The following is a 26,220-nucleotide window of genomic DNA, read 5'->3' as shown; positions in this document are numbered from 1 at the left end:
GAGCCTCCCCACTGTCTCCTCATCTGTTGCCCAGAGCAGCTGGGTTCGCGTAAAGGAGGAGCGCACACAAACAGCCCAGGGCACAATCACAAACTGCACAGTACTCACTCAGTCAGGAGATAGGAGTGCAGTGGTAGCCCTCTTTAATTAAAAAAAGAGAGGTGCAGAACACACTCTTGAGAGATTGGGTCATTGAGGTGTTTTTAATGCTTTATTTGTCTTATAATTCCAGACTCTGTGCATCGAGGCTTGGCCCCATGCACAGCAGTGACAGCTGTTATGAGGAATCCTGTTTACACTGTCCGCAGCCACAGAGTGCACACCAGCAATTGTCCCTCTGTTGCCAGCCAAATCTGCCATCAGCACACTCATCCCAGGTACTGCAACTTTAACGTCACTCAGCTAACACTGAGCCTACACAAGCTAACACAACTTCAGTGCATCCCTACATATAAGATCATCCTAAGGCAAGGAAATTGGATATCAGACACATTTTCACTGTCCGACATGCATATATGATGTCTTACACCTTTACTTGTAATGTAGCATGGATGCAAATTAACATTATGGTCTAGGTCAACGAGTAGAGACTTTTTGTAAAGTCAGTTTGTAATCCCAAGTGGACATTAATGTTCTGAAACATTATTGTGTTGGTTGAAATATCCTGTTCTCATTTGTACAGTTCAGTTCAGTTTTACCTTCTTTTTTCTTCTCCTCCCTGTTCCTTGTTCGTCATTCTTTCTTTTTTTTTCTCTCCCACCATCTCTCTTTGTCTTCCACTCTGTCTCTCAGTCCTCAGCATCAAGGACGTCTGAGTCTGGACCTGAGCCGAGCCTCTCACGGCACCAACTCTCTTCCGTCCAGTGCCAGACTCGGTCAGTCTCCACCTCGCCTTCCTCTCACACTTCTACATCTGAGACAGTCCTTTCTGGTCATGATATGTTCTCAGTGTTTTGAGTGCCATGTTTAATGTTAGTTTTTTTCTGTCCTCTGCAGGTTCATCCAGTAACGTACAGTATCGCACAGAAAGGATAAAAATCCCATCCACACCTCGTTATCCTCGCTCTATGCTGGGCTCTGACAGAGGTAGTCTTTTTCTAAAAGGCTTTTTCTTTTTGAGTTTTACTGATATCTCTTTCATGGACCGTTTCAAATTGTTTATCATTTTAAAGTAGAAATAAAAATTGTCATTTTCATTTGAAGTCAAAAGCTAAATTTAAGATAAAATTAATGTGTGCCTATTTACAATGATAACATGTTAAGAAGGAATTGCATTATAAGTAATATACTGTAATTGATCCAAGCAACCTTGGGAGCAGTCCTTTTATCAAGTTAACTGGTTCAAGACGAGTAATCACCTTATTTTCCCCTCCCCAAACCCTAAGAATGTGTCTCTGTGTCTCTCGCATTCTTTCTTAGGGTCCCTGTCCCATTCAGAGTGCAGCAGTCCCAGTCTTATCACACCACCTCTGTCCCCACTCAACCTGGAGACGTCCTCGTTTGCTTCAAGTCAGTCGCAGAACTCCATCTCCACTCTGCCGCGCATCTCAGTCAGTCCTTTGCCCACGGGAGAGCGCCGGAAAGACAGGTACCGCCCCATCACTTCGCCCCCCTGCTGCACCCCCCCCCACCACCACCGCCACTAGCAGCTCTTCCGCAAGGGTTGCCAAGCAACAGCTCGCTCTCTAGCACACGTCTCGCACAGTCGTACAAAGCTTAGGCAGCTCTCCCTTCAATTCACTCAGACCCTCTGAAACGCGATTTAAACAGGAGAATATTTTTTCTTTGTCTTTGTAGCTCAATTGGAAGGTGATCATTAATCGGGTTCAGTCATTCTTTTCACTAATGACTTCATTTTAATTTCTACATTGTGCTCAAACATCTCTTGCTACATTCATCTGTACATATTTGTCTTCCTTCACTCTTGTTGAATCTCTCTCTCTGCCTCTCCGTAGATTTCACAAGCTTTCTGTTCTGCCTCTGTTCTTTGCTTCCTGTGAATCTTTCAGATCTCTATACCGTAACAGATCGTTTCTGAGAATCCCTCTGGCTGCTAGGCCTAGGTTCTGCTCTCTCAGGAGCCTGAGGTTTGTCTCCTGCCAGTCACGCATAAAGAATGCTCAACAGACCTGCTTGCTTGTTGTTAATACAGAGCTGCATTCTGAGTGACTGGCTGTGGAAATCCCTGCTTGTGTGTGATTTATGAAAAGGCTTAATCTATGTATTAAAAGGCACTAACTGATCCTGCCATGTTCAGATCATGAACATGTCAAACTACACTTACCTGCTTCTGCACTTATATTTATTTTAATCTTAATTACCTGACAACGAGTTGAATATGACAATATTTGCTGTACAAAATTCTGAATTCAATTTGCACAATTAAAAAAGAAACAGAAATAAGGAGTGGCTGAATAAGTGCTTTATATTAGAATGTCTCCATTTTCAGTTTATTAGAGGATGAACATTAAAAAGGTACAATATTTATATGAGCACACTAACCGCAAACTAACATGCTAGTTCAATATTACCACAATGCAATACAGTACAATATGCTGTGGTACAATTTGATACATTACAATACGTTTCATTGTTACATTCACATACCCAGAAAGTATTTTAAAGCAGTGTGCACCTCCCTTACATTTTAGCTGTGAAAATTTTGCATGTTTTGGTTGCACTTGTGTGAAAAGATCCAGAATATGTATATAAAATATGTATTATTATTATTATAATTTATTTATTTATTTATTTTTTTGGTTTATTAATGTAAGAATGATTATACACACTCACCCAACACTTTATTTGGAATACCTGGCTAAATAGATTGAATAGCATGAATAATGTAATAAAGGAAAAACATCCAGTGAGTGGCAGTTCTGAGATCAACAGGGCCTTTAGGCAGAAGACCCCGTTGGGTTCCACTTCTGTCATCCAGGAACAGAAAGCTGAGGATGCAGTGGGCAGACTCACCAGAACGATAGAGTTGATGACCAGCAAAACATAGCCTGTTCTGATGAATTTTGATTTCCACACACAGATGTTGGGGTCAGAATTTGCCAACAACATGGTCCATGGAGCAAATCTGTCGTGTCAACAGTCCCTTAAATTTCACTGCCTATTTGAGTATTGTTGGTGACCATGTGTCTATGTTGCGGCAAATTGTAATGCAAGGGTGGGAAAATTCTGGTTGGACTACTGCACAGTTTGGTGATTTTCCTGCTCCAACACACTGCCTAAACCTGACAGTTAAACAGGGACTTGAATCAGATGTGCTTAAGCAGGAATCACAGAAAACTGCAAGAATTCTGGAGTTTCCTACCCCTGTTCTAAAAGTTACTTCCAGCATGATGATACACCATATCACAAAGGAGAAGTCACCTCAAACTGGTTTCATGACAGTGAGTTCAGTGTTGTTTGGTGGCCTTCCTAGTCGCCAGATCTGAATCCAATAGAACAGGACGTTTGCCTTCTTGTCACAAAGAACTATGTCTTTTTTTTTTATAAATGCAAAAGAAGCCCTACTCAGTATTAGTATAGTGTTTCTAATAAAGTGCTTGATGAGGGTCTGTGTATATATATATATATATATATATATATATATATATATATATATATATATATATATATATATATATATATATATCTCCTCCAGAGATAAATGCATATATCTCCTCCAGAGATAAATGCATTTGTGGTTTTCCGGACTTCTTTGGGTTTGTTGAAGACAGACTTTTAGTGGATAGATTAATGAGCTTTGTATTTATATAGTCTTCACAACATGAGTTAAGAGAGAATCATACCTGTCTGGATCTTTTGTTTCTTCCTATCCTTCATGCACATGCCCTCTGTTTTGTTTTGTTACTGTGCCATTCAACACCGACTGCACTGTTGTGTGAAATTTTAAAGACTTATTGTCTGCTCAATGCTCTCCCCTTATGCCAGCTGCATGAAGATACCCATTGATTCACTGCCCATGTTCTCTGTGGCCGCGTTTCCCAATCCCTGTCGTGAAGTACTCCTGCTCTGCATACTTTTTCTGATTTATTCCTGATTATTTTAAATCCGCCATGTTGGAGCAAGGAGAATATTTAAGGTAGTCCAGGGCTGAAGGTGAAACTGAAAATTTTTTCTATTGCTCTAAGGCCGTACCTGGAGGAGCCGCGGAATGTCGTTGTACACAAAGGGGCCGAACCGCTGGGCATCTCAATCGTCAGTGGCGAGAATGGAGGGATCTTTGTGTCCAAGGTGACTGGAGGAAGCATTGCTCACCAGGCAGGCCTGGAGTATGGGGACCAGCTACTGGAGGTATCTGTCAATACTTGGGTTGTCCTTTTCATTCAGTTTCATTAGAAGCTGGCAGTGGTTTTCTTTGTGTGGAGGTTGTGTATCTGTACCACATGGCATGGTATATGTAGCTGTTATGTGACCCTGCTTTCTGCTCTTTTTAGTTTAATGGGATAAACCTGCGTAATGCCACAGAGCAACAGGCACGTCTCATCATAGGCCAGCAGTGCGACACCATCACCATCATGGCCCAGTACAACCCCCATATGTATCAGCTTGGCAACCACTCACGCTCCAGGTATGTGCTCTACTTTTATATGTCCATCTGTTTTATTTGGGACGGAGTTGATTAATTGGGTCCGCTCTGCCATAGTTCTCGCCTGGAACCAGTGAGCACCCAGCCCACTCCGCAGGGCAGTGGAGCTACCACCCCAGACAATCACTCCACCATTGATACCCTCAGCGAGCAGGATGAAGGCACCCTCACCCCATCATCCAAACAGACTACACCCACCACGAGCCCGCACAGCTTTATCAGGTACAGTGGTTTTCGTGAGTCACTGTACATTACACATGCAGACAAGAGCAAGAGGTCATTTACACATATTTATAAATAAATACATATTAAATTAATATGTTGGTCCGATCAGGATGCCATCAGAGGGCTCTAAGAAGGTTCCAGAACCCAGGGTGGTGTCTGTGAAGAAGACTCAGGTAGAGCTTGGTGTTCAGATCTGTGGGGGGAATCTGCGGGGGATCTTTGTGGAAAGGCTGGAGGAGGACAATTCAGCCACGGGAACAGATGGTCTCATGCCTGGAGACATGATCCTGGAGGTGAGAGGAGCAAAATAAAAATGATCAGGAATGAGAATTTTCTTAACAGTTTGTGGTTTGTATGGCTCCATGTGGCAGACTAGGTTTGATCCCCAGCCTGGACAAGCACTTGTAATACTGATAAGAGTTTTTGACAGAACTCCTAATGCTACATTCCCTTCCCTTTGTAAAATAATTAAAAAATTGATGGATAAAACTATCTGCTTAATGTCAGTATATAAATCCTAATAATCTGATATTCTACTGAATAGGGTAGGGCTCTTCACAGATGCTAAAACAAGAGTGGTCCTAGGGTTAATATATATATATATGGACAAAAAAAAACCTGAGCTAATGAAGAGCTATGGCTAATGTGACAGCAGGCCGTGCGTTATGAGAATGTGAGTGCAGGACACATGCTCAGTGTAAATGTGAACGTCCATGGAGGTTAAACAGTCATATGCACAGCTATGCAGTATCTAGATTGGTGTGAATGCATGAATGAATCGATGGGAGGCTCCAGAGCTGGACAGCGTCGCATTGGACGCTGATGGAGGGTGGTAGTAGAGAGCTGGGTCGGACAGCACTGGGGTGGAACAGTAGGGAAAAAAAGGCATCTCAATACATGGAAAGGAAAGCAGAAAGGAAGGAAGATTAAAGCGGTTAGGAGGACTTTGGCAAATATTGGCGAGTTTACACAGCGGGAGGGCCTGGAAGTCCATTTTAAGCTTAATGAGGCTTGTGACAAAGATGCCCTGTCCTGTTGGGATTCTGTTTGACTAAAATAACATGATTATGCTTCCTGATAGCAGGACACCTACATATCTGCTAGTTTGCAAGGCATGCACATGTAATGTAATCAGGTCAGAAATGCAACCTGTACCTCTTTTTATAGAATTTTACTTTGAGGAATTGCACCAAATTGATTACAACTTGCCATGTACGTTGGGTATTTAGTGCTCAGATCAATAGAGTGTGAATGATTGAGCCGTTCCTGCCTCTCCCAAAGACTGCTTTGTTCTGCATTCGTCCCAGCACACTTCTCTGCCTGTCTATTGTTCTCCATTGATCACATCTGTTCTTTCTCGCTCTCTCACTGGACCCCAGGTAATCTATCGGAGGAAAAGGGAATTGGTAATATCCCATCTCTGGCATGGCTTTTTGTAGCCCTCTGCCAGATGAGTGGAGCATGCTCTGCAGCTCTGTCTCGCCCAGACAGAGCAGAACTGTCATCTCATCTCACAACACATTCAATTTAGCCTCTGATGGAAATCGATCATGGGGCACTTAATGTACAAGAGAGCAAAGTGCAAACGTTTTCATTGTACTGGTATTGGTCTCCAAATGTGTTTTAGAAATTGGTGAAGGGAACAACAGTTGTTTGTTTTCTTTCTCACCCACCAAACCATTTTATCTGTCGGACTGTCCATCATTCCTCTGTCTGCTCTCCAGTATAACTCTGTGGCTATGAAGAATAAGACTGCAGAGGAGGCTTACCTGGAAATGCTCAAGCCTGCAGAAACGGTCACATTTAAAGTCCAGCATCGCATGGATGAGTTCAACCAGCTGAAAGATACTGCTGGAGATGGTTTCTATATCAGGTACAGTGGATCATCATCACATAAGCATGTTTACTTTTCCATTTGCAACAGCAGTAGAAAAGCCCTTGGTGGATTCCTTTTAGACAAATGCCAGCATATCTGTTCATATAGACTGGTCTAAATATGGTTACAGTATGCTGAAGATCTACATTTATGGAAAGTTGTTAATCTCTTCAATTATGTGTGAGGCTGAGGATGAGATTTTGCAGTAAAGGCTGGGTATGGGTTTCTGGCATTTGTGGGTTCTAATAGTGGCTGTCCTAATGAGAGTCCGAGACAGAGGCATTGTGTGAGTATAGCGGCAATGAGAAGAATGACCGTGTGCTGTTCAGAAATAGCTGGGTTTGTCTTTGCGAATGGAAGTTTTCATTGTGCAGCTGTTGCAGGCGATTTGCCTGCCTGCTCTCTCATGATGTCATTTGCAGTAAATAATCTCTGTTGGCCCATATGTTCTGAATGAGCAGGACTGAAGAGTCATGGCACCCTCACCAAAAGCTGCTACACAATCATCTAACACTCATTTGTTCTGTGTGCATTGGTTTTCCTCTTTCTCTCTCTCAGAGCACTTTATGACAGAGTGGCTGAGGCCGAGCTTGATCTCTCCTTCAAGAAGGATGACATTCTCTATGTGGACGACACACTACCAAAGGGCAACTTCGGCACCTGGTTGGCTTGGCAACTGGATGAAAATGCACAAAAGATGCAGAGGGGTCAGATCCCCAGTAAATACATGTGAGTGAAGCCACACAATAGAGTTCATGTATTAAATGTATGATCTCAGGACTAGGGATGTGTCAATTCCAGAATTTTGGTAGTCAGTACCAGTAACACTGCAATTCTGCCATTCTCAATACCAATTTTAATCCCATGATAAATTAATCAATTAAAAACAGGTATTTCAAAATGAACCCTTATTTGAAAAAACAGTGGTATGTAGCCTTCAAGTATTTAAAACAATTCTGAACTTTATAAACTTACACTAAAAATTTTTTTTAGTTCTGGCACAGCAGGTCAACAGTGGTACTCATCCTGAACATTGTTGCAATGTCTGATTTTCATAGATTTTCAGTAAATCTTTAGTTATTATTACTTTTGTCAGTTTTAAGTTATTTCAGTGACCATTATGGGTTTCTGTTTCTTTAACGTAAGAAACAGAAACGTTTTGATGTTTTAATGTTTTGACATTTCTACTCAGGACACATTGAAGATCATTTGTTATTGTTGGTAATTGGTGAAGTTCATTGTGGTCTTCGGACTGAACTGAATTTTGTTCACTGTGTCACGGTGTAGGATGGATCAAGAGTTCTATCGCAGGCACAGTATGACCGAGCTGAAGGATGAGGCAGGCTCCAGTAAAACGCTCTCTGCAGCTGCGCGCAGGTCCTTCTTCCGCAGGAAACAGAAGCACAAACGCAGCAGCTCCAAAGATGGCAAGGACCTGCTAGCCTTGGACGCCATTAGCACAGACTCCATACCATTTTTAGAGGGTGAGAAGAGCTACCCTGTTCCCAGCAGTAGATTAGAATGATGTATTTAGATCTGGTCTAATAGTAATGTGCTCTGCTTCAGACACTGTAAAAAGTTATTGGTAAATCAAGATCATAGATTATAATTCAGGATTACTTTACAACTTTTTTTTTTTGGCCATTATACTGTCTTGTTAACTTTATGATGTCTGTCACTTTGAGTATTTATGTAGTGTTTTGTGTTTTTTGGTCAGACTGTGTTAGCCTAGCCTACCAGAGGGTTCAGAAAGTAGACTGCACCACTCCCAGACCAGTGCTGATCCTAGGTCCACTTGTGGACCCTGTCAAAGACATGCTGGTTAAAGAGTCTCCGGGGAAATTCAGCAGATGTGTACTTGGTAAGTGTCCACACTGTGCCCGCAGTAGAACTACTAATACTACTCTCAGGATTTTAATAGCTTCGAAAGTTCAGTGTGACCAAAAGCTGACCTTGTGTTATGTGATGATGCAGAGGTGATGAAGGCCTCTCAGCAAGCCATCGAGCGAGGGGTGAAGGACTGCCTCTTCATTGACTACAAACGGAGGAGTGGCCACTTTGATGTAACAACTGTTGCCTCGATCAAGGAGATTACAGACAAGGTCTGTTCTGCTTGTTTGCTTTAGCCTTCTACTTTAGTGCAATAATAAATGAAAATGTCAAATTGATCTTCTTTCTTTGTGTTCTTGAGACAAAAAACATCTTTCAATCAAACTCTGTTAGAATCTCTCTGTGTATATTAGTTTCCAGCGCCCTGCATACTTCATAACGCATGGCAGTTTTAAACACCCTCTAAATGAATGAAATCTTAAATATTTAAATATATACAGTTATGTAATGTGTATATATGACTGTATAATCAATAATCATACAAATAGACAAATGCACAAATTACACACAGGCTCATTATTATGTGTAATGTTGTGATTGCCAGTCATGTGAAAAGAAGGGGAAAAAAAGGAAATTGGGGGGGAGCAAACAGGCTATTATCTGAGATTTGTCTGTGAAGCTTTTAAAAACCTAATCATAAAGTAAGCTGAGGCTTGTATGGCAGCAATCAGACTATTAATTCTGAATATTGATAGATTAGTGCTTCTGTCCTGGGGACCTAGCCAAGTTCTTAATTAGTTTATCAGATGTTTGTGAAAGCCCTTAAATGTGGAGTGCATTGGGATCTGCAGGATCCTGACAGTAGTTCTACACACGCATAGAAAATCTCAGTTATGTGCTTTGCAAGTTTGTTGTTGTTTATGTCTGGAACTGTTTGTTTTAGCTTGCATTTAAGCTTGAAAAAAAATTCAACTCTGGTGACCTGGTGGTCTTGTTAAGCAAAAATGCTTAAATTGATGTTTACATAAACTTACTTACATTTGAGTCTTTTATATTGTATATTGTAATTTGATTCATTACAAAAATGTAAAATATATAAGCAAACTTTTAGCTTTTAATTTTTAAGTATTTCTTTATTTAATTCCGGCCTGTGTATGAGATTTAAGAACATTTTGACCTTCTGTAAGTGTTAGGAAATATAGTCTCTGGAGTGTCGTTTGGCTCTTCCAAAGTTCTTGATTGTGGCTTCAAGTGTGCCAGTTTTATTCCAGCATCCACTGTTCCTCTGTTTGCAGTCATTCATTGTTCATGTAACATGACTTGAAGTTGCTCTGTGTTGTGTCGTTCTCTCTCATAGGACTGTCACTGTTTGCTTGACATTGCACCTCACGCCATCGAACGGCTTCACAGCGTTCACATTTACCCAATCGTCATTTTCATTCGCTACAAAAATGCAAAGCAAATAAAGTAAGTGCCCACGTCCTTCCCCTTACACGCTCCTAGTTTCAAGATCTGTACTTTTGAAAAAACAAGAAGAATGATTAACCCGAATGTGGGACTATGGGTGCTGCAAGATCCTGGTTGATCGTACGACCTAAGAGTGTGACAAATTATGGCCCGAAAGTCTTGTTAAAGAAAGTCCTTCTGGGGCATTTTATTCCAGACAGACTTTATACTTTCCCACAGGGACTGGGCGTCATTTCCTGAAATGGGTCTGGAAAGTCTGGAAAGTGATACAGTGAGCTGCAGTGCACTAAGAGCTGCTGCAGTTAAGCGCATGGCTGTATTTGCTCAACGTTTTATGTAAAACAGATATACGCTGCCTCCTAAACCAAAGCCTGCAAGTGGGCGGCTGCCACTCTCAAGGTTGTGCACTGCAGAATGCTTTGCAGTGATCCAAGGCCTATTTTTTTGCAAGAAGCAAATGAGAACTGATTACAGCCGAATTACACTTCTAAAAAGTGTCTCTTTAATTTTATTTTGGTCATAGACTGACATAGATAACTAAGGCTGAAAAATCATCCCAGAAGAGCTCTACAAATTGGAGAATTCTCAGGAGCCTTCTCAAGCCTTCTGTCTTCACTGTATGGATCTTGGGAATAATGGCTTTCATCCATGACCTGCTAAATAGCACTAACTATAACACTAAAGGAGAGCAGTTCTTACAGGCTACGGAAAGCTACAGTATGTGTAGCTTTCGTCTGCAGACTGTATATGTTTTTTTTTTAATCTTTCTGTCCTTAGAACCCACACCCTAAACATACACACACAGATGCACACAACTTGCGTAATGTCCAACAGTTGGAATTCTGGTCCATTTTACAAGTCTTTTTTATGTAATATCATTTGTCTAAAGTGTTGTAACTCCAGCCACGTGTTCTCTCTCTCCAAAAGATTGTCTCTGCTCCAATGTGACAGCTTTAAGCTTGTGTTTTTATTTAACTATGGTTGTGCCGATTGTGCCAGTTGAATTGATGCTAATGTTGACTTGAAGGATGAAGGACTTGATTATGGTCATGTACAGCTTCTCTTTCTCTTCTCTGTGTACTGTGTAGAGAACTGAAAGATCCGGTATATCTGCGGGATAAAGTCTCTCAAAAACATTCCAAGGAACAGTTTGAGGTTGCACAGAAGATAGAGCAGGAGTATAGCAAATTCTTTACAGGTTTGAACATTGTGTTTTTGCTCACTCCATGATATTTATGACTCATTGTATATATGTAGTTTATTTGCAAAAACATAAAGGCATGTTTAAAGGATTGCATTTATCTGTTTTTAACTTCAAATTATGAACATTAAAACATTTTTTTATTACTACTTCTGAAAACTTACTAATTTGAAGATACAATGTTTTTGTGATGCCAACAGTTCATATAGATAGATTGATTTGAAGCCATATGTATGTTACAGTATACAGGACACCCCAATCAAATTACATTTTGTTAATGTTCCAGATCATCTGCCTTTAGTCTTTAATACCGTCTATGTGCTTCATGTATTATATTGGGCAGACATCACAAAATGTGGCATGTAGAAAGGTTATGGCACATTTTATGTACATTATATGTCAATGTTTGTGGACACTCCTTCTAATAAGCACATTCAGCTACTTTACATTGTACCCATTGCTGACACAGACGTGCAAATGCACATACAGATTGTCTAGTTCTTAAAGAGAAGTACTGCCTATAATACAGGACTCTGGAGCAGATGAACATGAAGCTATTGGCACCATGTCTAATGTGCTTCATCCAATACTTTTGGGACTAGGTGGGGTGGTGTTCATCCTGACTTCACTTATGCTCTTGTTACTGAATACAGTCAAGTCCTCACATCAATGCTCCAAAGACAGTGGAGATAGATATTTCACCAAAAGCGGATCACACGGGTGTCCTAGAATTGTTGTCTGTATGTATTTGGTGGTGTGTTTTTCCCCCATTTTTTCCAAATTACCCAGTAAATAGAGATAGTGTGCAGAAAAAGCTGCTTGACTTTATCTAAGGCACTTTCCATTTCTGCCAGAGGGGGCAACAAAGTTTTAAGGCCTTTTCCCAAAATGTCTTTGAGTCACATTGCCTAATTATCATGCCATAATCAAACATTCCCAGCCCTGCATGTTAGTGACATGATTGTTGAATATTCTGCTGTTTGTAACTGTACCCTTTATAAGCTCTTTATGGTTTCTCTCGCAGGTATTGTCCAAGGAGGCATGTTGCCCTACATTTGCACTCAGATTGTGACGATAGTGGATCAGGAGCAGAGTAAAGTCCTGTGGACTCCACTGGGCTCTCCCTAGGAGGCAGAGCCAGCTCTCCGCTTTCTGCCTCTCACACCTGAGCTTACAAACTACACTATGCTTTACACTCGCACTACACGCAAAGGTACACTACAGTGAGCATCACAGAGATATAGTGATCCTCTTTCTTTTTTTTTTTTTTTTTTTTTTTTTTTTTTCTTTTCTTTTCATAATTAGTTTTGTTTAATTGTAACATCGCCTCTTATTGGTGTGTGTAAGTATATGTATGTGTGCGTATGTATGTCCATGTGTGCACAGATGCAGGATTATAGCACTGAAGTTTTCATTGTTTTCTTTGGTCTTCCTGACGGACATCTGATGATTAGCAATGCTGCATCTAAGACACTTGTTTACAGAAGAATCAGTCCGTGACTTGTTATTTAACGTGTGCTTGAATGTGTACTCTCCCTTTCTCTTAATGAAGTCATATCGTGTGGACCCCCTCAACCCCTTCCTTCCACACATACACACACCTGCCCTACCCCTACACTCAGCCTAAAATCAGCCCTGTATACTGACACCCTTTTACCAAAAGAGCATGTGTATCTCTCTGCGTTTTACACATCACTCCCGAGGACTGAAATCTCATTGTGGGTAAAGCTTAACTTACTGACTGTTGGTTTAAATCCCAGTGCTTATATTTTGGGTTGAGGTGAACAGCGACTGAGCATTTTTCTTTTCCTTTTTTTACGGGCCAAATGGAAGTGCCTTTGGAGATCTGCTGAGCGTATGACAATGGCATGTTTTTGAGGTGAAAGGCTGATGTTTGAAACTCCTCAGATTGCACTCCAGGGCTAGACAGACCACTGTGTTAACTTTTCTCCTAGAGAAGAATCTATTTAAAAGAGAATCTGAAATCTAACACTTGTATTCATACATACAGTACTGAAGTACAGGCTCACACTAAACCTGTATGTATGCAAAACTCATCTAAATATATAGGTCTATATATGTATAAAAAAATATATATAAATATATTAAATGTATTTTTGACTAGGCTATCAGCCTAGGAGAGTGCAGCAGGTGTCCAGTCAGGTCTTAGCAAATATAAGCATGTTCTTTTTGTATTTCTCTTGTCGTTGCTCTTTGTTCGTTTGTCACTTTTAAATGTTCCCACTGCAAAATATCATGGAAGGAAAAGATGCAGGGTGAATAGAATAGAATTGGATCTATTGGGCTACAACTGTTTAAATGTTGGTCATTTTTCATGTATATTTCTTTCTTTTTTTTATTCAGCAGTCACCATTTATGTCCTTTATTGAGACCAGTAGTCCCACCAGTTATTGTTGTGCCAAAATTCTATGTGTCCATTTCTTTTATTTTATGTTTTGCACTTGCAAGGTTATGGACCCTAAACAATAGCTGTTCTTAGGTTTCCAGTAGAGGTTGAAAATAGGTACTATACTTATTACTTTACAATTAATATTCATGTAAGTGTTCCATACATTTCAGTAATTGCCTCTATTCCTAAATTAGTTATAAAAAACAAACACTACATTATTTCCATTCTCATTAAAAAAGGGATTTCTTATTGCACATTTTCTCAAAGGAAAATCAGTCCATGTGTTGACTATTGGGTTAAAAGTAGGCATTTTGTTTTCAACAACTGTTTGCCTAACTGATTTCTGAATAGGTAACATACGGTTTTAAATGAGAGGGATTCAACACAATCTGGTTGTGTTTCTAGGAGAAATGACTAGAACACAGGTACTGTTATGATTGGGATTTTCAATATTAAAAACACGAATGTGATTTGTATGAGATGTTGAAGACATTAACATGAAAATAAAAGTCATTTTCTGTGTCACACTATATCATCAAAGGGGTGGAACATGGTGATTGAAAGGTGTATTCATTCTACTGCAGGGTGAACTCTCCCTCTCTTTCAGCCAGCAAGATTTAGACAGAGCACTGCACCTACGGTAGACTGACAGGTACTGTAATTGAGCATGGAGCTGTCTTGTTGGTAGCCCCGTCTTTAAGGTGATGGACTGTCTTTAGCCATGAGGAAGAAGGGCAAGATGAGGTGTTAATTACTGGAACCAAGGTTTGAAACAAGTCTTTGAGGCCTCTCTGCTGCAGTTATTAGGGAGAGCTGCCAAGTCCAGATCTGAGCTGGGTGGTTCACAACATTTTGTCTTTTTGTCTACTTATTTTCAGAAAATACTGAGCTAAACTGATGTGCTAAAGTTGTGATTTCCCCATTCTACAGTACCAAGTATTTTGCCCCCCTACACACCTCATTAATGGTGACAAGAATAGTAGTCAACTAATCAAGTAGAAGTGCAAGAATAAGAATATACTGCAGTGATCCAAATGCACAGACTGGTTTAAAAGTGCTTTTGCGAGACATTCGGATTGACCAGTTGTACTTTTTCTGTCATAGATTAAGTGGAATAATGTAGAATCAGCAGAAGCACATTTGCTTCTAACCTATTACTTTCAGACAACCATCTGGAATCTCCTGATCTTTTGCTCTATTAAACTGTTTAACCATATGGGCGGTGATGAGCAAACTTCATAATTTCACAATCAACCAAAATGCCCATAGTTCAAATAGGACACATGATTGGTTATGTCCACATAGGAAACAGCTCAATGTGGTGGAAACATCAGATTAAAAATTGAGTAAAACAAAGTGAAAGAAAAAGGGCATTACATATTCAGATGTTTGGATTCTTTGCAATAAGTAACTGCAATTAGACTAAAATAAAATATCATTGCTGTTGCAAAAAACCTTGTACCTTGTATTTGTAATTATTATTATTATTTTTTTTAATTATTATAATTACATTGTCAATTTCATGACCAGTGAATTAATGTAAAGGAAGTTTTTGGAGTTCTGAGGTTTTTGCATGACAGCAAAGATGTCTTTAAATTATGAGTTACATGAACTAACATACAGCAATAAATCACAACTACTCTGGGGAAGAACTGCAATTACATTAGGCACTTTATCAATAAATGACATGGCATGCTAAGGTGCGTGGTGGTATTGACTTTCTACTGTTTATCATTAGCTGATACTGCACTTATCTTCGCCTTTTTGGTTGGTATTTACCACATATTTAATTAAATACGCACCTCTGTAAGCCTGTATCGTCTTTGTGACCAGTTATTTTTCTGTTATTCTCAGTATTTAGAAATTGTAGCAAATACTCTATGATTGGTTCAGGTTGTTCTTTAAAGGGGAGCCTAAAAAAAAAACACTTTTTTGTCTACATATCACTGTCTGGTCTGTAGACTTGCCATGTCACACACATTTATTAAATTTGGAGCACTTCATCCTTTCAAGACATATTTAAAGCAATAGAGTGGAATTTCAGGGCTGTGTCTATTTTTAGAACAACATACTGATTAAATCTCATTATTTGCAGGGAAATTTCATTGCTGTTGCGCAAAAAAACTCACATCTCCAAAATGACCACTTTACACGCGAAGGACACAAATCATGATGTTCAATAGAAGTTAGTGTAACACATTTTATTCCAAGTCATTGTGGAGTGTTTTTATGGGCACAGTGAACAACTGCCAGATTCACATTGTGAGAGAAGTGGAAAAACTGGAAAAATGGAAATGCAAGGTTGTTGGGTGACAGTGAGGGTATGTTCCATTATGAATAATCATCTGCTTTCTTGGAATAAATTGTAATAAATTGAAAAAAGGTTTCTTTGTATTTTTGACAAATTCTCTTCTTTCTGAAGTTCAGTCTGCTGTTGATGGTAAAGAATATGCAGAAAGGGGTGGTTATGGGCTGTTTGGACTAAGATAATGATTTTCCTTAGATACTATAAATTGAGACAAACTGGGCCTTATATATTCCATTAATGTAAAAGCCTTACGATTACCATTACCCAGACCTATCAGACCTATAGCTGAAGAATCATTTTCAGTTTTTTTTTCTTCTTCTGGCAATTAAATTAATCCTGCTTTTGTTGGGGTAACTGTCTGCACCGTCTAGGTAAGACCTTACACTAGATGGTGGATCTCTGCTGGGAGAATTTGATTGCATTCAGAGACAAGAGCGTTAGTGAGGTCAGGAGGTTGAATGATCACCACCCGCCTCATCCCCAACCCATTCCAATAGTATTGAATGGAGCACCATTATTCTAGAGAACTATGTACCCCTCTAGCCCACGCGACTAAATGCAACTTACGGTAGGTGAATGTTATTAGATGGGTCGTCCACAAACATTTGGACATGCAGTCTATCACATTCTAAAAGACCTCTACTTTGTGCTATGGTGTACATGTGTAGGGTGTGTGTGTGTGTGTGTGTGTGTGTGTGTGTGTGTGTGTGTGTGTGTGTGCACATTTGCAATGGCGAAAGTGCCCTTGGTTATGCCAGTGCTGATTAGCCCAGCTCAGTCATGAGGATGAAGGCACCTCCTCCAAGCTCATGTCCTCGTTTGCCTCATCTGCTAATCTCTGGCCTCCGGCTCTTTCTTAAACTGCAGTGCTGCACGGAAGCCTCCTATATGAGCTACTATGGCACTTTAACTTTATCCCTGTGCAACATGTCCTCCAAGTCCCCTTCCCCTCCTTTAAGGCTCCTTCTGTGGTGGTATCGGTTTCGAGACAGCTGCTGACAGCTCATCTGAACTTGAGAAGATGCAAGTCTCTCCAATAGTGATCTTTTTAGTTGGCTTGGCAAACAGGGCCTTTCTCAGCTTTAGCTGAATTATCGAGTGATAGGCTGGACCCCTTTTGGCTAATGGAGTCTGAAAGAGCTTCACCATGTATAGCTAACTTGGGCACTTTGACTTTCTGTCCATGAGTTAACCACCTGAATGGCCATGTCTCAGCAGCATCTGTTGACAGTTCGGCGCTTTTCCACAGGAATGGGTTCCTCAGCCCTTTGAGCCGACAGCTGGGAAAGGTTTCCAGGAAGATGATCAATCCTGGATCCAGTTGCCCTCCATAAATAACATGCTAGTACATGGTTTGCAGCAAATGCCAACTATACCAACTAGTGAGGTATTAGGAGAGTACCCATTTTCAAATTTCAGTGTTTTAGAGGAGAAAGGGGGGAAAACATGGCTACAATGATTCAAATGCAAATTGTATGAACACATTATTTGGGCACTATGAAAAAGTTTCCCATATTATGAAAAACTGGGTTGTCTTTGGATTTTATAAATATTTCAGTCCAAAGCCAGTTTAATAAGTGATAACAAGAGGTTAGAAATGGTAAAGTAAAATGAATCCTGACTGTTTACTTTAATTGTAAAACCAGTCTGTGTTGCCTACCTTGGTGGACTCTTTAAGCTTGCATTTGCCTTGATTGGCCAGTAGGAGGGGAAATAGCTGAGTCCCATTCTCACCATTGGTGAAGCAGTGTTCATCTGCCCTTTCTGGAGAGAGAGAAACACAAGTGAAAATCATGTACAGATTTTAAAGCAGAAGTTGGGTCATTATTAAGGCTGGCCCAGATGTTTTAACCCCCTTTCCCTATTTAGCAGACTGTACAGCCATGTATCATGCATGTTGTTATCATGGTACATTGAAATGTCCAGATTAGTATTCTAAGCTTGCCCAATAAGAGAAGAGCTGAGGGACATTCCTATTGGACAATCCTCACATTTGGGCTTCAGTTATGCAGGTGACGGTGGTCCTGCTGTGTGATATACTACCTCACTGCTGAGCATGTCTCTCATTTAGCACTCTACCCTGTGAAGATTCTGTTTCAGCAGCTGTTTCAGTTTAAGTACAGCATCTCTGAGACTGTAAAACTAAACCATAAACATTTTAGAAGTCAGTAAGTCATATTTACACCTTTTTCATGTTTGACTGCATATATTTTATGACAAAAATCTTTCGTACTGCAGATTCAAATGTAGCAAAAATAATATAGCAGTATAATACATAAACACTCATGTACCATGGTTAGGGCACCCAGGTCAAAGTGTTTTGTTTATTTTCTAAGAGCAAATAAAATGATGAAATCTATATTACAATATAATAGAAACATTTGCAAATACATAGAAACTGGACCTGTGTATATAGCAGTAGAAAATCTAATAAAGGTCTCTTAAAAGGAAAGGTGCTACAAAGGTCTCTTTGAGTGATTATAATAAAATGATCAAAATATAATAATTCTAAATATATATATATATATATATATATATATATATATATATATATATATAATATAAAAGAAAAGTATAGCAATGTAATAATAATAATAATAATAATAATAAATGTTCTCCCTTAAAGAAATGGTTCCTTATGGCATTGCTAAAGGAATATTTTGTTGCACAATTTAAGATATTTTTATTACGATTCTCTTTAAATGTCAATTATTATTATTTTTATTATTATTATTATTAGTAGTAGTATCGTTGTTATTTGCTATTTGCTCAACAGGGTTGTAGCAATATATGCCTGGTTAATTCCTCTGTGTGTGTGTGTGTGTGTGTGTGTGTGTGTGTGTGTGTGTGTGTGTAAGACTGTTGGAGACAACAGTGGTGAAATCCCCTCTGTCACCCTCAGAGCTGTGAGATAACAGCTTTAGCTTGTTTTGACGAAGTGAGGGCCTATAGCGCCGTGCTGCGTGTTTCCAGCTCTACAGGAGGAGCAGGAGCAAAAGAGCCCATCTCTATGCCACCCACCCACACACACACATACACACACACACACACACACACACACACGGGCGCACGCGGTGCAATCAGGGTCCAGTTTGAACCTGCGAAACTGAGCGAAATAAGCGAGTGGACAAGCGACCGCGGACGGTTTGTCCATCTTTGATGGTGATGGCTTGACTCCGCCTTCCTACCTGTAAATCTGCCCAGCAGTGCGTGGGCAGAGAGAGAGAGAGAGAGAGAGAGAGAGAGAGAGAGAGAGAGAGAGAGAGGCTGACTGAGGGAAGAGGACACAGACAGACACGCGCAGCAGATCAGCTGTCACCGAGCGCCAACCGTTACTGGAGCGGGTTTTATCTCCCACCGAACCGCCAACGAGCAGCGCTGAAGACCCCCTCTGCCAGTCGACCACCGCGCGCGGACGGGCGATTATTAAGTTGGCGCTGAGGAGAGAGAGGCATCGATCCGTCGTCGGTGTTACGCGTGTGAACGGGGAGCCTGTGCCTGAAGACGAAAGACGAAGACGAAAAAAACGAGCGAGCGCAGAGACGCGCGAGATGCGCACGGAGCTTTAGCGCTTAGCTCTCGTTCGGAACATTTTTGGGGGCAACAAGAGGAAAAACAGCCTGTCAAAATGAAAACGTAAGGCGCTGCTGTCGCGGATTTAAATGTCTCGCGCGGAGGCGCGCAGCCTCGCTCCGTCTCCCGCGTTTGCCAGCAGTTTCGGCTAAAAACAAAACAACAGCGCGAGATCTCTCCGTGTATCGTTCGGGCTGAGGGGAAAGCGGCTAGAGAGCGAGCGCTGAAGGAGAAGGGCTAGTTGAAGCAATATGGCTGATGGCCGGGGTTGGGGGCGCTGGCAGCAGCTCTCCAGAGCTTCTTCATGCTAGCTGTGGCAGATGGCAACGTTTCCTATGGCAGCAGCGGCTCTAGAATGAGTAATAATATCAACTACAATAAAAACCCGGACTCCTCTGTCTCTATATCCAAGATGGACGTGGTCATCCCGTTTTCACCAGACGTACCGTGTGACAACAATGGTCAGCGCATGTGGTGGGCTTTCCTCGCCTCCTCCATGGTGACGTTCTTCGGGGGTCTCTTCATCATCCTCCTGTGGAGGACCCTCAAGTACCTGTGGACCGTCTGCTGCCACTGTAACATCAAAAACAAGGTAACTGGCTAAGTCTCTGGTGCTGGCGCTTCACCGTGGTGTTTATCAGCTGCGCATGAGAACTCGCTCATTCATACTTGCTGTTGTTGGGGAGAGGACTGCGAGGCCACTGCCAAAAGCTTGGGTAACACATTTGTAGGCTGTATACGAGATCTTGGACGAGCCCCCCTGTTTCTCAGCATTATGGGATGATTTAGGCCTGGAGTTGTAATTCTGTGAGGCTGGGGACTCTTTCTGGAGAATTGTTCTTTTTTTTGATAACACAGATCCATTTCAGTGCATCACTGTGGTCAGCCTGTCCACTCTAGGACATATTTTCAGGAGATATGTGGAAGGAGACACAGACATCGGGCGATCAGTATGTTTGACCTGTTCTTCACAAGGCAAGATGCTTGCAGCGTCAGAAAGCTGCATGTATGTTGTGTAAAAGAGAGTGGTGTGGAATGATGCCCACCGTATGGCTCGATGGAGGAATTACAGTGCAGTATTTCCACAAATTTCAGGGAATGTTGGGACAGCTTGCGGTCAAAAACCATATTGCAGAGGGCTGCTGTGTTGACCTACATACATAAGAATGTATGAAAGACAAAATGGTTTAAGTGGGCTGGAGCTCCTCCTCCTCTTCTACGTATTTGGCAGGGTGGGGTTATGGAATCCCCTCATTTCTATGTGAAGTGTGACGTGGAAGTGTTTATTGTTTTCTTTATAAAAACAGCAACAACAAAAAAGGCAGAACGGGAAAAGGCCCTGTGGTAAGGTCACGCTGTCAGAGTCAACGGTGGGAAAAGCCGTGATGGGCTGCGTGGAAGAAGGGGGCTTCACTCACATGCACCATACTCCTGCATGATGACGTATAGGCATCTCAGCAGCAGGCTGCAAACAGGCCCATCTCCATGTAGGCTACAGTCGTATATAGGGATTCACACAGCTGTTGCCTTCAGTAAAACTGGTCAGCCGTCCATCTGAAGGCATTATGCCGTGTCTAATCCGCAGAAGGAAACAGCCTGCTTTCGCAAGCAAGCAATTCCCATTCTCTTTTTCATTCTCGCCATTCATTGAATTATTCATTCATTCATTCATTCATTCATTCATTCATTTATCCACCACTTCAAGAGGTGGTCTGAGACCACCTCCCAGTACAACCCGAAACACCAATAATAAATGCAGAGCTACAAGCAAATTTGCATATTCCGTCCCACACAGCAGTCGGATTTCAGTCGGACTAACCGGAGGAGCATTTGACTACCAGTGCGTGTGGCTAAAATCTTATCGGGATACAATCCAGCTACTAGTCACATGAGGTGACCAGATGTAAACAGGGTCTTGAGATCATCTTGACTGGCAGAGATAGTGTTCTGTTTGATGCTCGCTCAGCTTTTGGGAAACAAATAACGTGTGCAAAATTTGAAGATTTTAAGTATTCCAGTGTGTCTCCACAAGGAAGCCAAGGATTGTGTAAAACATTAAATTAAATCACGGGAATGAACCAATAACATTCTGGTCACAAGCACACTTTTCTAACCTTTAGGCTGTAGAAACAAGAACCTATCCATTTTATCTCTAGCTAGTTCACACCATCTTAACTTTTTTGGATAGATGATATAGATGTGAATGTAATCCATAAACCTCAACCTCAAAGTTTAATACCAGCTGAATTATAAGGGATTTGAACAGACAATAACCAAGGAAAAACCTTATTACAAGACTAAGGCCTGGATACAAACGTCTAAATTCAAATAGAATCTTATCCATATTTAGATGTGGTGAAGCCAAGGAATAGTTTTGAAGCCTAAACAGCTGGCTGTGAGTGCATGTTTACATTTTCTTCCTCCTACAATAATCTATAAATCAAATGGGCAAAGTTATAATGTTGGATAGAGTTGTTCATTCATTTGCATTGATAATGTACAGCCTTGCATTCAGGAAGCAGTGTCACACTGGTTATTTATTTAAATGCAAAGGGTTAATGACGTCCATGAAGTCTCCGGTCTTCATTACCTTTTAATTACCTACATGAACAAGCGTTCCGACAGAGCAAGCAGCCCATCCGAAACCGACACCCGCACCTCGGCCTCTTCAGATGGAAGTTGTTAGAACACAATCAGGCCGCGTGTCTGTGTCGTTTGCAACACTTGAATTAAAAACCTTCCATCACTTCGCCAGGCTTATTCAGGAGTCAGATCCGTCTTGCAGACGCAGATGACACATTTCATTCAGTTTGTAATTTGGCCGTGCTATCGCCCGGTAATTGTGTGTTTGATGGAAACCGGCGGCTGGGCCATTAAGAATGCAAGCCATGTCTCACCGGATCCAGTTCCCAGGAAGACATGAAAATGGCGGTAGGGAGGATAATCGCAGGCACTGGTGTGTTTCCTGGAGGAAGGAGAGTCTGGCAGGGTGACTTTGTGCTGGGGCTTTGACACTTGGGTACATGGGGGGGACTGCTTGTTAGGAGCATTAGGAGGCTGAAATGCGATCTGCAGTGCAGCTGACTGGGAAGGGCAGGTTTTCTTGGCATGGCACTAGTAATGGCAGGCAGGCTGCTGAAGGTATCCACTGCTCAGATGAGCGAAGAGGCAGATCCTGTGGCATGTCCTCATCATAACTGTGCTGCATTTGTCATAAAGGGCCAGCTGTGCTTAAATGAAGGCTGCTGTGTGTGCAAGGCTTGGCTCTCATGATCTGATAAAGGTGTAGCACTCTGAAATCAAGATAGATCGCATGTACCCCAAATGTCAAGATGTATGTACCCCAAAGGTCAGTCAGCCAAGAGATGTTTGGTGTCTGAGGTTTGCTTCTGTAGTTTTCTACTAGAGCTACCAGACTAATGTAGCTAACTACCAATGGAACTACCAGTGAAAGTCTCCACATGTCATTTAGAATCTACAGGATGAGGGTGACATTGGCTTATGCCTATATTAGCCTCATTCCTCCAGTACATAACTAATAAAGTAAACCATAGAGACAAAACCTATTTTGGTTGATTGACAACATTGACAACCATTCCTTTAATGCCACAAGCCATCTAAGACCTGATGCACTGTGTTGGGTTTGATATATTATAAGATCCGTATGTTTAACGAGGTTTCTGATGTTCTCATGCTGTTGTATACTTTCATTTTAGCCTGGCTGTGTGACATGGAGGGCAAAGTCAACAGTCTTAAAAAGTTTGCATTTATATACCTGAAAATAGATGTATGAACAAGGCATAGCTATGTAAAGAAGTATAAGATATTACATTCTTTTACATTCAGACATGCTTAATGTCATGTCTGATTATTTAGCGAAGAGTTTTTAACCGCATCATTTTCCTGTGAACATTTGTAAGCAATTTGTAAACAGCTGTAACTAAAAATGACAGATTGTCTCGCTGGCAGTTATTACTTGCAACTTGTCAAAAACCCTCCAAGTTAATTCTACCTTGTTCTGCTCTGTTGCATTACTCAATTTTCATTTTTGACAAATAACACGAAGCTGTTTTCTTACAAAATGATTGTTCCCTATAATAAGCTTTGCTCCCCAGTCAGTCTTTTTTTATCCTGAGGGGTTTTCTGGTGAATACTGTATGCCTAAAGCTTCAAATCCTCTCAGATCTGATGCAGTTTGATGCAGACGAGGTCTGTTTTTACCAACAGAGTCTATATTAAGTCCAGAGTACAGATATTCCTGTGTCCGAAGGCTGAGGTTTATTTGTCTTTAATGCAGACAGGCTTGGAGAGATGCATACCAAGTGTGTTTGTAATGTGTGTGTGTGCCCTCTCGTGCTTGGCAACGTGCCGGCTGCTTTTGAGCCGACAGGCGACCAGCACACACCCAAAGATCAGCTGTCCCTCTCTCTAACTCCTCCACACACAATCCAACACAGTTTCTATGCACTGTGTATCTGTAGGGTGAACTTGCTTAAGTGTTTGCATTGCAATTAGGCAGCTTTTAAGAAGAAATCACCAATCCATATGTTTAAATAGGTATAAGCAACAACAGAAGGCAAGTTCAGTAAAGTATCTGTAGGTTAATAGGTTTCTGAGTCATTAGTATTTGCTAATTAGTGACACTGTGTTTGTATGCACACAACTTGCTGCACACTATTTTCAAACAATATTCAGTTCACTTTACGTAAAGAGCCTGTAACATGCATGTCTGTGGGTTTACATGCTTAATTACGCTACGTAAACTGTATGCCCAAATGCTCATAGACATTTGTAGCAGGAGTTCTGAGTAGATGTAATAATGAGTTTTTATGTGAAAATGAATGACTGTGTTAGTTATGCTTGCATCTTTTATATAGCTGAATTGACCAATCACTAGTTAGATTCACTAGATTCACCCTATTGTACCATGCTACTGTACTAAAAGGGTAAAGGCTAAATATACTTCCAAAGCAGTTACATATACCAACAGCTAATGCAGTGTACAGCAGTACTCAGAAGTAATGCTTCTACATGAGCTGTCACTGGTTAACATTGCACTAAGTAATGGGGTATCATTACTACCCACCCAGAGAGGGCAAGGCCAATTGTGCTCCCTCTCAGTTACCCCTGACCAAGGTGACATCACCAGGAACCAAACCAGTAATCTCACAATTATAGGGCCAGAGTCCATATGGATGCACCACTCGGGAGCCCCCAATTTATTTGGGGGAGATTTTTTGGCACTCACAAATTTAATTGGTTGGTGTGGAGCAATGGATAACACCACTGCCTACCAGTGCGCTAACATGCCAGTGTTGGAGTTCGGACTTCAGTTCCTGATCTGGGTGACTATGCTGCACTACAGTGCAGTACACTACCCGTGCAGTGAAACACACACAGTGAGCACACGTGAGCAGCCACTACATTGGCCTACCCTCTGTAATGTGAGTAACCATGGAAATTACTCTGCATAGGAATGTAAATGTAAAGTTTGATTGGTTTCAGCCGTCGCCCTTTGCTGTTCAGTTGCTGCAATTAAGTTAAACATACAGTGCTAATATCAGTGTAGAGGGGGGGGGGGGGGGGCGTGTTATAGTGCTGGAGACAAACCCCATTTTGTGGTGACATTTGTGTGTGTTTGGCCTCTGGACTAGCTGTTAGGCCAGAGTTCCTGCTGCTGTGCCAGCGATGCAGCTTTTGCATATCAAGCGTTGTTGATGACGTTGTTGTCTGGTATGAGCATGCACTGAAGGCAGGGCAGAGCATGATCAGCTTCCCACTGCTGAACTCATGGTGCTGTAAACAGTGACCAACTTTTTTTTAGTAGCACTTTGAGATATCTTGTGGACAGTGTGTATACTAGAGTTTCAGGTTTTATTCCATTTATCATGATTTGAATTTGCTCAAAAGCTATAATTATGTAATTCATTTTAATTTTAAGATTACAGTGCACAATTTTGTACAAATATGTACATTCTTTAACATCAAAAGGAACATTAAGAATTCAGAAAGGCATGCTTAAACTTGTCAGTAAGTCTAAAGTTCATGCAGTTTATTATGTAACCACGTCATCAATTATGTAAGTAAACAATACATATTAACAATATAGTAATAGTTCTAGACAAAGGTTAACAAAATCAGACTTGTTGAGCATGATGTGGAAATACAGCTCAGAAGCACCCCCACTGCTCTCCTGTCATGCTGTTATGTCTTCTTTTGCTCGTCCCTGCACTATTAATAGGACCATGGCACCCCAGGAAAGGTTGCAGAGGAAAGCTATGGTTGACTCTGAGAAAGAGCTTGGGGGAGGGTTTCCTCGCAGCAGGGCCAGCCAGCCAGGGCTAAGCCCCTGATCCAGGAGCTGGGCCCACTGGCAGGGGAAAACCATTAGCATCCTCTCTTTCAGACCGAGCATGCAGGCTGCAAGGCTGAGATAGTGCAGCAACTAGCCCTGGAGCTCAATAAGGGCGGCCTGGAGCCTTGGACCTGCACAGGCTCCAGTGTGAGTGGTGCTTTTCCATAGAACCGGTCATCCTCGCAAGTGTCTTCACAAAGCCCTGGCTAATTTTAACCAAAGCTAAACTCGGTTCGATGGAATGTCAAGTATTCCCTTTTTTATTGCTTTCTAATTAACCTCATTGCATGGTTGCTGTAAAGGACAATTGGATTGAGACTAGTTTACAGTAGCTGAAGTAATGAGTTGGTTATTGGCTGACCCATTGATCTT

At 41.3% G+C, this 26,220-nt stretch overlaps 2 protein-coding genes and 1 long non-coding RNA gene across 20 annotated transcripts in view; 2 read left to right on the top strand and 1 right to left on the bottom strand.

Annotated features, from left to right (window-relative positions):
- dlg5a (discs, large homolog 5a (Drosophila)) overlaps positions 1 to 14,152 on the top strand; it is a 44,354-nt gene extending 30,202 nt beyond the window's left edge. For 2 of the 3 annotated variants that reach the window (XM_072677892.1, XM_072677891.1), the window contains exons 19-35: positions 233 to 377; positions 793 to 875; positions 997 to 1,086; positions 1,420 to 1,588; positions 2,010 to 2,087; positions 4,146 to 4,308; positions 4,452 to 4,585; positions 4,661 to 4,825; positions 4,938 to 5,121; positions 6,553 to 6,701; positions 7,263 to 7,433; positions 7,992 to 8,188; positions 8,422 to 8,565; positions 8,679 to 8,806; positions 9,892 to 10,001; positions 11,090 to 11,199; positions 12,227 to 14,152. In XM_072677892.1, the coding sequence (XP_072533993.1) occupies positions 233 to 377; positions 793 to 875; positions 997 to 1,086; positions 1,420 to 1,588; positions 2,010 to 2,087; positions 4,146 to 4,308; positions 4,452 to 4,585; positions 4,661 to 4,825; positions 4,938 to 5,121; positions 6,553 to 6,701; positions 7,263 to 7,433; positions 7,992 to 8,188; positions 8,422 to 8,565; positions 8,679 to 8,806; positions 9,892 to 10,001; positions 11,090 to 11,199; positions 12,227 to 12,330 (2,324 nt within the window). In that variant the 3' untranslated portion in view covers positions 12,331 to 14,152. The remainder of the gene's footprint in view (positions 1 to 232; positions 378 to 792; positions 876 to 996; positions 1,087 to 1,419; positions 1,589 to 2,009; positions 2,088 to 4,145; positions 4,309 to 4,451; positions 4,586 to 4,660; positions 4,826 to 4,937; positions 5,122 to 6,552; positions 6,702 to 7,262; positions 7,434 to 7,991; positions 8,189 to 8,421; positions 8,566 to 8,678; positions 8,807 to 9,891; positions 10,002 to 11,089; positions 11,200 to 12,226) is intronic. The other variant, XM_072677893.1, reaches the window with a different exon arrangement.
- Positions 3,679 to 20,119, bottom strand: LOC140554669 (uncharacterized). Its single transcript, XR_011979638.1, has 3 exons — positions 19,940 to 20,119; positions 17,581 to 17,684; positions 3,679 to 5,115 (listed from the first exon to the last, which is right to left on the bottom strand). It is a non-coding gene; the product is annotated as an uncharacterized lncRNA (long non-coding RNA).
- Positions 19,018 to 26,220, top strand: part of kcnma1a (potassium large conductance calcium-activated channel, subfamily M, alpha member 1a) — a 199,751-nt gene continuing 192,548 nt past the window's right edge. For 11 of the 16 annotated variants that reach the window (XM_072677904.1, XM_072677900.1, XM_072677897.1 and 8 more), the window contains exon 1: positions 19,019 to 20,085. In XM_072677904.1, coding sequence (XP_072534005.1) covers positions 19,798 to 20,085 — 288 coding nt within the window. In that variant the 5' untranslated portion in view covers positions 19,019 to 19,797. Of the gene's footprint in view, positions 20,086 to 26,220 lie in introns of all 16 variants that reach the window. The other 5 variants (XM_072677907.1, XM_072677909.1, XM_072677906.1 and 2 more) reach the window with 2 other exon arrangements.

Source organism: Salminus brasiliensis, chromosome 4, assembly GCF_030463535.1.
Source record: "Salminus brasiliensis chromosome 4, fSalBra1.hap2, whole genome shotgun sequence".
Classification (NCBI taxonomy): domain Eukaryota; kingdom Metazoa; phylum Chordata; class Actinopteri; order Characiformes; family Bryconidae; genus Salminus; species Salminus brasiliensis.
Note: the sequence above shows the minus strand (reverse complement) of the source record. Positions and strands in the feature narration are given on the sequence as shown.